General features: G+C 34.9%; 1 protein-coding gene across 1 annotated transcript; it reads right to left on the bottom strand.

The window, feature by feature from the left end:
* Positions 1-680: 680 nt before the first annotated feature.
* Positions 681-13,578, bottom strand: LOC127682145 (chitinase-like protein 3). The gene is made up of 10 exons (XM_052178541.1): positions 13,554-13,578; positions 11,733-11,762; positions 11,025-11,226; positions 8,602-8,658; positions 7,949-8,114; positions 4,200-4,324; positions 2,214-2,337; positions 1,808-1,993; positions 909-1,028; positions 681-830 (listed from the first exon to the last, which is right to left on the bottom strand). The coding sequence occupies exons 1-10, from the start codon at positions 13,576-13,578 to the stop codon at positions 681-683; spliced, it is 1,185 nt and encodes a 394-aa protein (XP_052034501.1).
* Between the last annotated feature and the right edge of the window lie 212 nt (positions 13,579-13,790).

Below are 13,790 nucleotides of genomic sequence, written 5' to 3'. Positions count from 1 at the left end.
CAACCTGGAACACACATAAAAAGCCACAGCAGTGACCCTGGAGGCAACTGGAGAAGAAAAGTACAACCTAGATTACATGGACTAGAAAACCAATTGACTTCAGAGTCTTTCAGGTTGTATCAGACAATAAATCCAGATAGAATTTATGGAACTTGCACTGTCATCCCAGGGGTTAACCTTTTTCCCGGTCTCTAAAACCTATCTCAGAGCAAGATGAACTAGTAGTTAAAGTTTTGTCTTTACTATCCCTGCTATAAGCAATTACTCACTTGGTAAATGAGTTTGTTAAAATGTTAGGATACATTATGCATTAAAGAAAATGTGGACAGACATAGTAAAGACAGCACTTTTTATATATTTCTGATAAAAGTCCCCAAAGTGAAAGATTTACACTCTAATAACATGGATAAAAGAGAAGAAAAATCTGATCAATAATGGGAGTACAGTTTCGGTAGACCCATATAACCTGAATAGTTAATAGACCTGGGCAGCCTGACTCATCCTCAAGGTAGCCTGGGTTCCCAGTAAGTGTATAACATAAACTAATGGAATTGAAGGTGTGGGGGAACTGTCTATCACTTTGAAAGGAACACACAGGTGAACTGAGGAAAATATGACTCAGGAGTGGGGATGGGGTGGTTCAGGCAGTCTTTGAGTATACTCTGAGTACAACTCTATTGTCACTTACTTGCACTGTGTATGTTCAGCTCTCTCTTTAAAGTAGAAGTCAGAGGGAAACTTCCCTGGTGACAGAAAGAACCAGTAAAGTCATCCATGTCCAGGGGCCAGACCATATCACCTCCTAATTGGCTGTCCTTGAGCCACTGAGCCTGTTGAAAAGGACACAAATCTCTTGATTTCCTGGGAATTGGGCTACAATCTCAGCATACTCAATGGTCTAAGCTTACCTTCATCTTGAAGCTCCTGACATTATCATAGCCAACCCACTCATTGCCCTGATAGGCATAGGGAACTTCCTGTGCGGCATCCCAGCTCTCAGTGGCTCCAACATTCAGAAATGAACAAATCTGTAAACAAGCAGATACAGATCTTTAAAATAGTAATAATAAGGAAAGATAACATTAAGGTTATTCACTATTTCTCTATGCTATTGTAGTGTTTTCTGCATTTTTAAAGAGTTTTCTATTAGTCTTATAGTAAAGAGATATTTTCTTGAATTTACTGGTCCACAGGACATATCCAGGCCTTTCCCTATATTAGGGAAGTGATCTAACTTGAGGTACATCACTAATCCTCATTTTTTATTTTCTGAATTTTTATCTGATCTATAACTACTATAGTTTTTAAACTGACAATTCTTAAGTACCTGCCTCCTAAAAGTTGATATTCTAAGTATTAGTCATGGGGAATCAGAGTAATCTTCATACCTTGTCCTACCAGACTGAGATGCTATCTATCTATAACATACTTCTGGACATTGAAACTGAGACCAAGCGTACCAAAAAAAGAAAGATACAAAGGAATATTAATACTCGAGTTATTTTAAAAATGATTACATTTTGCCCTCATATTTGTATTGTAATTTTAGAATACACCCTAGCAGGAAATAGATACCCTAGAGTCAAATTTATGGATATTACGTTTTGGTGTCTTTGTATCAAGTGTATATTGTAATTCTTATTAATTATATGAAAGTATACTATAAAATATGTAGCACTTGACATACTGTATCTACTTAGGGTGACTACATACTGGATAAAATGAGCATACACTTTCAGCTAATTCCATTCTCAAACAGAGAAATAGGTCTATAGTTCACTGAGCACACTATATCCAATATACTGACCTCATAGTAAGCCCAGAGTCCTGTTTCACCTGTGTACTTCCCTGGTGGGCCAGCACTAATAGTAGGAGCACCAATTCCAGTGTTAGAGGGGTCACTGAGCATAAAGGTATGCCCATATGCCGGAAATCCCACAATGAGCTTCTCAGGAGCTGCTCCATTTTCCTTCCAGTAGGTAATGATTGAATCCTGTAGCGACACAAAGTAAAATTATTGCTGGATCTTGTGGTGATCTGTGTTTGTGTAGGTTAGTTCCCAGCTCTTATATTTCAAATTTTATTATGCTACATCTAATAAATTAAATCTGTTTTCCAAAATAAATTATATAGTTACAGTGTTTCAGATACATTCAATAGCATTGGGCCATGCATTAATCTCTCAGTTCCACTTGAACCTGTTGATATCTTACCACATTGAGATAGGCACTATTTCCAGTGTCAGTTGGAGATTTATAGAGGGGACTATTTTCTCCAGTATAGCCATTCTGGGAATCATGGAGATTGTATGTCATGACCTGAATATAGTCAAGAGACCTGGAGTAAAGGAAAGGACTTAGAATCAATGTTTTGGTTATATTTCTTCAAGGTTTTCCTTGTATTCTTCCCTAATATACATCCTAATATATCTATCATTTCCCACAACCCCCATGTACTCTTGTCCAGTTCTCTGATTTCACTTTCTTTTCATTTATGGGTTCTGAAAAATATTTATGCGTAAAGCTATTCTCTACCACTAAAAAGAACAAAAATAAATCAAAGGTATAATAGAACATCAGTGAAATGAAACAGGAGTAAGATTGTTAGAGTATTTAAATAAGTATGGAGATTTGGGGAGACTACTGAATCAAGAGTGACTTAGAAAGTAAGAAAGGATATAGAAAAGAGAATTAGTTAAGTATGCTTTTCACCAGCTAAATAAAATATAATAATCATAATATACACGAATACAATTAATCTGCATGGACAATAATATTGCTGCAAAAATACAGGAGCTATTAAAAGAATATATCAGTCTCAGGCATCTTACACTTCTAATATATTATTTATTCTGCAGTCATAAGATTCACCAAAAACAATCCAGCATATTGTAAATGCTCTAGGAGGTTCACCATCACTTGATGTAATAACCATACTGCTGAACACAATGCATATTAGCTGTAGACATAAAAAAATCAACCTGAGACTAACAGTGAAATCTCTCCTCCTACAGGATGCCTACTCCTTCACATATATGTAAAGTAGGCTTCTACAGTAAAAAGACACCAATGGACATACCCAGTGATAGCTCCTGAATGCTATAATATTAACACACTATGCAAGTTATTCACTAAAGGCATTGTCATTATGGAGGTAATAACATGCTTTCTGATTATATGTGAGGTGTAATATTGAGTATATTTTATATCTGTCACAGTAAATCTGGCCAAATATTCATGCCCTAGAAGCTCAAAGGCCCAACATGGAACCAACATTTGTTTTTTGTTTTTGATTTTGGTTTTTTTTTTTTTTTGCTAGATTGTCATAGTATTAAACTGCCATTCAAATATGAGTTTATTTCCATAGATATAAGATGCTTTCAAGTTTTTTTCTTTTACCAGAATATCTGCCTGTTTGGAAGAAAAGTTCTTAATTATTAGTTAAGGTACAGAATCTTGAGTTTGTGTTCTCAGCTATAGACATGACATTTCTACTAACATTCTTCATATTCAAGGTTCAAAGTATATGAAAAAGAGGGCTTGGAAATAATTTATTGCTACTGACAAAAGGAAGGAAAATGTTGAAATAGTGATCTCTTCACCAGATGTGGCTGTTAAAACATTATCTCATAGGAGATGGTGATATATGCACAATACCTACATGATATCAAGTCTCATGAAATTGCAGCACTTTGGGCAGGAATTTGCATTCCCAAGCCCAACATATTGTGAAGAAATTATTACTTAATGGGTGCAAAGTGAACAATATTCTATCCCTCTTAGGAATGTGGTCATTGTTAGGTGCCTGGATTTCACTGTTTAAGCCCATAGCCATGCATATATTGGCTTTAGAGTCTGTGTAAGGAGATATTGACATCACTAAAAACTAGAAGCAGAACACCTGTAATTCAGAGGGATGTAAGTTATAGCTATTAGGATAATTTAGACAAAAAATTATTTGTGAATGTATATGATCAAAATATACTGTATTAATGTAGGAATATTTCTATAGATAAACACATTATAAGATCAATAAACATAATGCTAGAATTATTTTGTAGGATCATTTTTCATACCTATGTAGTCAAACCATACCCATAACCATGCCTATAAACAATGCTTTGAAGCAACAAGTAGCTCATGCATAAGTGACCTCTGATTAAACTTCCACAGTAGTCCTGAAGATGGATCCTCACTTACTGAGACAATTCAGGGATCTTGTAACCAGACTGGATTGTAGCAATCATTCCAGATACTGTGGCAGTGAGTAGCAGCCTTGGAATGTCCTTCTCAATGGATTCTTTCTCAAAAGCTTTTCGCATTTCCTACAAAAAGTATGAGCTCAGTTAGTATTTCAGATATTTTTATGATCAAATATGGGTCCTATAAAACTATTTCAGTGGACATTTACAAATTTTATTTTATTTTATTTTGTGAATACCTCAATAAGTCACTAAAATTGATATTAATTTATGGTTACCTAATATGTATAGAAATTTAAAAAATAGTTTGTACCAATCCATGGCTAGAATATAGGTTCCAAAGTCTGGTCAGAGCTGATTCTGAATCCAGCACTCTGTGATTCCTCTCTGAGCCTGTGTCCTCTTGCAGTGGTACAAAGAGATGTCATTGCTCTGTGGCTAAACAAGCTCATAGGTTCCATATCCTGCCTAATCAAATATTGAAATGAGAAGGTGGTAAGATCAGAATAACAGATCAATTTAGTGCCTTCTTTTAATCCACAAGATTCTATATGAGTCTAATCATGCCTTCAAATTCAGGATTCTTTCATAACTGTATTACTTGGGTGTGAAAGTCATTGTTTCAAATCTTATGTGTATTTCTTGTGTTCATTTTTCTTCTCATTTTTTCTCATATGTTTTGTGGGTAAAGCTTATTGCCATATTTCATTTTTGAGAAAGGTGGGAAGAAGATATGAATGTGGGTGATCATGGAGGTGGGAAGTATCTCAGAATAGATCAGAAAATATGTTAAAATGAAATTTTATCAAATGAAGAAAGAAAACAATGCTCCACAATTTGCCTTGTTCTAAGAGGATTAAATGATGAGAACATTTTACTGGTCAAAGTCATGAGAAGATGAGTGTTACAGATCATTACAACTATCAGTTATAGAATGTCACTTCCAATTTTGTCTTCTTTACCTAAATCATTTGGAGTTGTAAATATCAGTCAGAAGCATGATTTAGTTTACTATTCAGGTTATACTTCTATAAAAGTTATTAATCAAAAACTCTAGTCATTCACTAGTACTTAATATTAAATATTATCAGAGGTTGGCTAAAAATCTGTTGAGTGCAGTGATATTGAAAATAATTTGCTGCTAAGTGTCTAGAACAGCAACCTCCAAATTTTAATACATAAATAATGTTTTTAATCCTTTTAGAAGTTAAATTTAAAATTATTTAGGCTTTCTAAGAGGACAGAAAGGACCTGTTCACTCAAATAAAAAGCAGAGAAGCTAGTCAACTTAAACATACAGCTTCCCTCTAACATAGAATGAGATGTGTAGCTGCTCTTGTTGGGATGCCATCAATGATGCAGTTTTACAACCTGGGATCCTTTGTTTTTGATGAATCAAACTCTTCCTATATCTGCTAGAATTTACTTTTCTCAAATCCTTTTCCCCATAAAACCTTGAGCATCACTTTTTGGCCATAATTTCCATCCTTATGAGTGATATAATTTCTTCATTACAGCAGCCTAAGTGACTACTATTTATCTTATGTTATCCAGGCAATATTGACTACCACACAAATTTTGTTTACCTCAGTGAATCTCTAGAGCCACCAAAATCTTGGGCAGTTTTTTTGAGTAAACAGTACCAAGTTCTTGTGAAATTGTGTAGCTGTGTTTTATAAGTAATCCTGATGCAAATATGTGTTAAATTGTATAATCCTGGGACTGAGTCAATTGTTATCTGAGTATTTGTTTTCAAAATTATTTTGTGCCCAAATATGAACAAAGTAAAATGGTCTAGACCCAACTAAAGAAGTCCTGGTCCATCAGTTTTTCCAATAAATTTGGACTGAAATGAGTTTCATTTTTAGTTCACTTTGAATGTTTTTTCTCCTTATCTGCTGAAAGGCCTGCAAAGGAAGCACCACCAGACTTGCCTTACATGCTATTCATTTTTATTGGTGATCATCTATCTCTGATTCTAACTCCAATAAAAGACATCAAATAAAATTTCATATCATGAAGTTTAACACAGTATTTAGCACAATTTCTGGGGATAATAAAATTTGAGTTGAAAATAGAATGTGTCTCCTCCTAATAGAATATTAAGTAAATGCTGGATAGTAAGGAATACAATGAACTTTCATGAATTGCATTTAGAAGCAAAATAGGCTTGCAACAGATTGGTGATCAAGGAAAAATAGTTATTTTAAGTCAGGTCCAAGAATGAGGCCAAAGGTATGCTCTTTGCAACAGCAAGGCCATGTGAAACTGTTGCTTTGAAATTTTAATGAGATTATATGAAATACTTTTTTGACCTTATTATCTAAATCCTTCTCTAACTCCCCCTTTATGTAACATATTATATATGAGGAAATCTTTTTCTTACATAGGAACATTTTTCTAAAAAGCGATGAAAGGCTGGAAGCAAAATTAAAGTGAGTGTAGCCATTCTCCACTTTATCCAGTGTGCATGTGGCTTTTTATGCCCAGTTTCCTTTCTTTTGCTTTCTCTCTCGCTCAGGAAGAAGAACTCCAAGACTATATCCTGGCCAGAAAGTGCTCACTGACTCAGAGAGTAAGGGCCCAAGTATTTAAATTTCTTTCACTAAGTCGCTGGTTCCTCAAGCAGAAGTTAAATGCCAGAATTTATCATCTTTTGGGCTCATGAGAGCCATGAGAATTAGGTTCAGGACCCATCAGCTTCTGGCCCCCAGAACAGAGTGTTAAATTTGCACAAGCCATCAGTTTTTCTCCCCAGAATAGCAAGAGAATTAAATTGCCAGGGTTATGAGCTTTTTGCCCTAAGAATAGCAAAAGAGAGTTAAATTGGTAGAAGCCATCAGCTCTGGGCCGCACTGTAAGAGAGAGTTAAAGCTAGATGTCTTCATTCTTTGGCTTTCTTCTAACTCTGTGTCCCACATTAGTACCTAACTGATTCATTATCCATTAATGTCACAAAAGGCCAAGTTTTGTTTTAGATTTTGGATGTTATGCATAATCCTTCATAGTACCCCAAGGTATTGCATGAGAATTACAGATCCTTAAATAAATATAAAGCTCCCACATGATCAGAACTTGATGACTTTTTAAACTCACATGTCTTTCCAAGTCATCTCTCATAGATCTCTAGCTCTTTATTGTGACAAACGGTTCTTTATCTAATTTAATGGTAACAGTGTCCTCAGACTTAGAGCAAGTTTCACTTACACACAAGTACTTTCTTATCCTTTTCCAAACACAGTCAGGTACTCACAAATTTGCGTTTCTTTTGCATCTGATATTTTACACCAGTTATCAAGATGTTTCATTTGTTGCCTATATTACTTCATATGTGTGACTTAAAGAAGCAAAACATTCTGCATTATTCCTTGGTGAAAATGTCCCCACTAGCCTGTGGATTGTAAGGATTGACCTCTGTATGCAAACAACAGAAGTAGTTGTGATACTTACTAGCTGTGTGTTCCTGGAAAGGTTATTCAAAAACTTTCTGTACATTAATAGTTTTGTCTATAATATGAAGATCATTACACTGGACTCCTTATAGGGCATATGATGATGCATGTTTGTTATAAAAACCATGGACAGTAAAATCTCACATGTTTGTTGAATACATGAATAATAAGTTAAGACATTTACAGTGCTAAGATTCTATAATTATATATTTGTTTGGTTTTACAAGAATTCATAGTCCTTAAGATGGAGGGATTTAAATTTTTTAGGACAAAAGCATTTTTCAAATTAACACACCTGCACCAGGACACTGAAGAGATGTTTGTCCTTAGGAGGGCTTCCACGAGACCCAGGATACTGCCAGTCCAGGTTGAGGCCATCAAACTTATACTGGCGAAGGAATTTGATGGCTGAATTAATGAATGTCTGACGGTTCTGAGGAGTAGACACCATGGCACTGAACCTTATGTATATTGAAAGAAGTTAGTGTTAGGCTTCTATGACATGGACACATTGGGAACAAAACAATTCATAGCTGATTTTTGATTCCTTGTCTTTCACCAATATGCCCTGTTTTTCTCTCATTCTCCCTTTGTACACACATCACCTTTCTCATAATACCCTTTATATATCCAGCCCCGTAGTAACTCCTAACAAGTTTCAATGCCTGGAGGACATGAAATACTTTAAGAAAAACTTTTTAGTAGCTAAATATCTTTCAGATTATGAATCCTGAAATATCAGGCCAAATTTGAAATTGTGAAGGCCATATGTGTACCTTGAAAGAGTCTTTACAGTTTAATATGAGGTGATATTGTAATTATTTATGTTAATCTATTTACTCAATAAATTTTCTTTAATTCTCTTTTCCAAAAGGTGAAGTAATTGACCTTTTATCTCTAGCCTGACTACAAACCACAAAACTCAGTAGCCCATATGCCACAACTTACGGGACAGATCCAAAGGCCCATCCTCCGATGGCCAGGAGAGTTTTTAGGTCAGTGTTCCTCAAAAGTGGAAGAAAAAAGAGAAATATCAAAACTCTTGCCCTCCGTTACATAAATTATCAGCACTTTAAAAAATATATCACATACTATTCAGTTTTTTGTGATATAACATCACATTCTAGAGAAAGTTTGTTTTCACTATTGAGTAATTTTTAGTTAAGTTCTTCATTATCATACTTTTAGGGCAGGCAACTTATATAATAGTAAATTTGAGAAATGTTTATCAAGTAGTGTAGTGACTGCATTTCTGTACAAGTAACTTTGAACTATAGTTAGCTCACATTCTCCCTAGTAGCAAAATTGACAAATATCTGGATCTTTATTATTTTCTCAATCCTCATCAGTAATTGCCTATCACTTCTCTTGGAAGTATACATCTTCTCTGAAATACCTGTTTTGACACATCAGATTCCATAGAAATTTGTTAGCACTTTTGAGCAGACATTAATCTTTTAGGTTTCTTGCCCTTCCTCAGAAATTCAGTTTCTGTGATCTGTTGTAGAAATATTGCTTTCAGCAATCAATTTAGTTTTGGTGAAGGATATGCAAGGGGCACTATTAAATATAAGACCTTTTATTTAATTCATTTGCAGTTGGAAATCATAGTTTAGATTCTTCCTAAATATAATGTTACTACTAAAGGAAGATATTATCTAAATCTTCCAGATCTTTGGTATTCCTAAAGTATGTCACCTGTCAATGATGAAAATAAGTGCACAGTTTACTGTTAAATACACCAAAATCTTTTATAGAAATCCTCAAATATTCATGATCCTTGGGAGCATTGGTAATTACCTTCTAATAGGCCACAGTTCTAGTAATTTGCAAAGAATGCAGCTTACGTTGTTGTCCACAAAACAAACAAAAAACTGTGACAGAGAAAAGATGAGCAACACCACTGATGTTTTCATCACTACGGTATCTTTTACACAGCCAGAAAAGGTTGCATTAAAAAAGAATTGTGTACTTCTTTGCTCTTTAATGTGTAACTTCTAAATCATAAGTGACAAATGTACCACAGCAGAAGGTTCCTAGCAAAACACTCTTCATACAAATAATCCAAACATGATTTTGTGACCCAGGCTTACACCACAGACAAAAATAAATTGAAAGTGGTGTGAGATGTAAGCATAAGATACAAAGCTTCTAAATTATTGAAAGAACACGGAGAAACATCTATGTAATTTATTGGAGCATGAATATCTTTATTGTGTATCACAAACTTAAAAGTTCCTATTGAAAAATTAAAACGACTTTGTTGTTTTTTCACAAATAAAAGTGGGGAAAGAATTACATTGAATAGAGATAGGAGGTTTAAATTTTGAGACTAATTGCAAAATATTATATGATAATAAAGTAATACAAATTGCATAAATCAGTAATGGAATATTAAGAATATACGTCATTTTGACAAAAAGGAAAAGTTCTGGGGAAGGTTTTTTTTTTCAAAGAAAAAATGTAACCATTGAATTAAGGAAGCCTAACACAATGATTAAAGGATAAATTTAAATTTTAACTGCATTGGCATATCTTCTCATGTCTCATAGTAGCCCAATACTGTAAGATAAAACCTAAGCAATATCATCAAGTATATGAATACAAAAACTGTACACTGTTGATGTAAATATACCTAAGCACAATTACACAGGAATGCATTATGAACGTCCTTCAGAGTGGTAGAACTGCTACATGATCAAAACACATGCCTTAGTTTATCTCCAAAGTACACATATTCAAGATTTTTTTAAGAGGAGGCAGTATGTCCACAGTAACTGTATCTTGATTCAGAAATCTAACTTAAGTCACAGTAATTATAGAGAATTAGGTGACTAGAAAATATGATGTGCTCTGCCTATATCCAAAAATACTTCTCAAACATTAAAAATATGAAAGTTGGGGTTGGTTTTTTGCAAGTATATTTGTAAACCTAGTAGGTATGGTATTAAATGAAACGGGTGGAAGGCTGACAAATGTGAATGTGGTCTAAATTAGAAATAATATCTATAATATTTGAACACATACAATGGAAAATAGTATGATGATTCTCACTGAGAGATAGGAAAACAGTATTTGTCAAAGCATATCATGAACAGCAAGAATATTTCAAGACCTATATATAGAAAGGACCCTAACCACATACAAGCTATGGGGTGAGGCAACATATATCCTAATCGGGTTTTGAGACATAGAGATGTATATGCAGAATCCAAGACAATAAGTGATTAAAAAATAAAAAGATAATACAAATCTGATGAATACATTGATGGAGTCATCATACAATTTTTTTTTTTTTTGATTCTGACATACATTTTAGGAAGCACTGAGATTTAGCACACTGAAAACAAACCACATTTCTCTGTTCTTACCTGGCTTTCAGACCATTTAATGCTTCATAGTCAGTTAAATCCTGCACATGTGTGTTGATGATCTCATTGTTCCGAATCCCAGCAAAGGCATAGATTAAGTGAGTACACAGACAGGGGTCAATATTACCAGGTTTGAAACTCCCTACTGTTGGCCTGTCCTTAGCCCAACTGGTATAGTAGCACATCAGCTGGTAGGAAAATCCTGTGGAGAGTTGTCAGAGGAAAAGTGTCCTGATGTGGTTACATGTGACATTGGCCAAAACTATTGCCTTTATTATTTTATTTGTTGTATATCAGACACATGTTATTCAGGAAGAGATGAATGCTGTGAATATTTATTTTTGCTAATGTGTACAATTTATTAACAAACCAATGCCTTAGTTCCAATTATAGTAACAAATTCATACTTAAAACTCAGATAAATTTTGGGCTCCATGAAAAAAAAATTAAAACAAACCAAGAGAAAAGCACCCAGAAGTTGTCAATTTAAAGTCTCAACTCATCTTTCTAGTGAAGCCAGCAGAGAAATCCAATGTTATTCTACTACCCAAGATGGAAATTTACTACATTTCCTCCAGTCAATTATCTCTTGCTATTTGAGTCAATATATAAAATGAAAATGGATCATGATTAGCAGAAAATTGCATTAGAACTAATGAATCAGGCTGAAAGAATTTTTTTTGAAGCAAGATTTGACCTAAAACTCACCCAGCTGTGCACTCAGAAGTATTGCCAGACCTAGAGAGAGTAAGAGAGATGGAGAGAGAACACATTTATAGCTCTGGATTAGTTGGTATAACCACAACAATTGGTATAGCATAAAATTCATAACCATATACCATCTTACTAACTATATATCATTATCTCACACAACAGAATTGAATTTGGAAAAAATACTGTTTCAGCCATGTGGGAACCTTAAAGTTATCATGTATTTCAAACTTCTCTTTACTCAGTAGTCCAACCTGTCAATATTTCATGCTTCACACTCCATGTCCTAATTTTTATTCATTATTAAGTCTACTATAACTACAAGAATTTATGACTGCAATTATTCACAATTTCACCTGATTAGTAGTCATAAATTTATGAATCTTAGTTCCAAGCACTGTAATAAATCAACTGATATTGCTGTTGTACCATCTCAAGCACAGAAAAGAGTAGCTCCTGGAGATTTTTTAATGTTTGAAAGCATCTATCAAAGGCAATTGGCAGTTGAGATGGCTATAAGACATCACCAGTGGCTGGAGTTTGAAACAGGGTCCTTAGGATCCACAGTCAGTTCTCTTACCCAATGAGCCACCTCTCCAGCCGCTTGGGAGAGATAAGAGAGCAAACACAAATGTGGAGGGAGGGAGGGACCTAGGAGGGAAAGTGGAAGGGGTGTGGTTGTGGGGGCAGTGGGGAACCTATCTGGTATTGATTGGGTGAGTGAAAAACAACTGAAGCCCTGAGGGCAAGCAGAAAGAAGGGAAACAGGCAACCTCAGGAGATAGGAGGTTGGGTACCCTCCAGAATGACCCAGAGTCCTGGGAGGTGAATGACTCCCAGGACTCAAAGGGAGGAACCTTAGATGAAATGCCTGACAGTAGGGCAAGGGAAAATACAAAGCCTACCTCCAACATGAAGACAAGGCATCAAATGAGGCAGAGGATGATCATACGACAGTCACAACTCTGACCCATAATTGTTCCTGTCTGAAAGAATTACAGCATTGGAAATGGAGAGGAGCCTGAGGAAAGAAGTTCCAGAGAGAGGTCCAATGTGTGTGTGTGTGTGTGTATGTATGTATATGTGTGTTTTGAATAATGGCATCTCATTAGTAACTCAAATCTAGTTTTTTTGAAAACCTGATTGTACAATTTAAGTGGTGAATTTTATGTGTGAATGATCATCATGACTTCACAATTCCTCTCATCTGATTCTTTTACAACTTGAGATTCAAGTTATTTGAATAAGTTTCTGAATCTGTAAAAAGTTTTTAAATCAGAGATGTGCAGAAAATACCAAGCTTTGGACAACTTGACTTCACTTGAATCAGTGACTAATGCTAACTCTTCAAACAAGTATATGTTTATCTAAGACAAATCTATGTCATGGAGAAAAAGGATAATGGAGGATAAATGTCAAATGATTCTGAGCAGAGAAGAGGCAAGTAATGTTGATAGCTCTATCTCATATTCTAGTGATTTCTATCCCTTAATTATGTTCCAGGAGAGCAATCAGAATAAAGTTACAGAATTGCATTTTCAGTAAAGAAGTTTAGCAAGAGTTGTGAGATAATGAATAGCTGGATTATAGCAAACAGCAAAGAATGCTTGAATGAAGGTGATTCTTTAGTGCCATGCCTGTGGCATCAATGCATGCATAAGTGTTCTCCCGGCAGATGGACTTATGATAGCTAGAAAATTCCTGAACACAGCGACACAATTTGAAATGATAAATGAAGAAATTGAAAGTATAATATTGTAGAGTTAAAACTGCTTCTATCAGGCAAGACTAAGTCTCTATGTCTGATTTTCAACTTACCTGTGACAGCAATGAGCTTCACCATGATGTACTCAGTACTGCTACAGAATGCTTCATTCAGGTGTCTTTTTATGTCATTTCAGATCCTCATTATCACAAAATTTTCAACATGTTTTTATTACCAGAATAAGTGTGTGGCTAGTTATTAAGGCAATTGTTACCTACTGTTGACTTATCTCCTTTAGTATTTGGCCAACACCTTTTTGGCTCTGTATAGGTAAAAGTGCTCTGTCCCCT

The sequence above is a fragment of the Apodemus sylvaticus genome, chromosome 4, assembly GCF_947179515.1.
Source record: "Apodemus sylvaticus chromosome 4, mApoSyl1.1, whole genome shotgun sequence".
In the NCBI taxonomy this organism is placed as follows: domain Eukaryota; kingdom Metazoa; phylum Chordata; class Mammalia; order Rodentia; family Muridae; genus Apodemus; species Apodemus sylvaticus.
The sequence above is the reverse complement of the archived record's forward strand: the minus strand, read 5'-3'. Positions and strand labels throughout refer to the sequence as shown.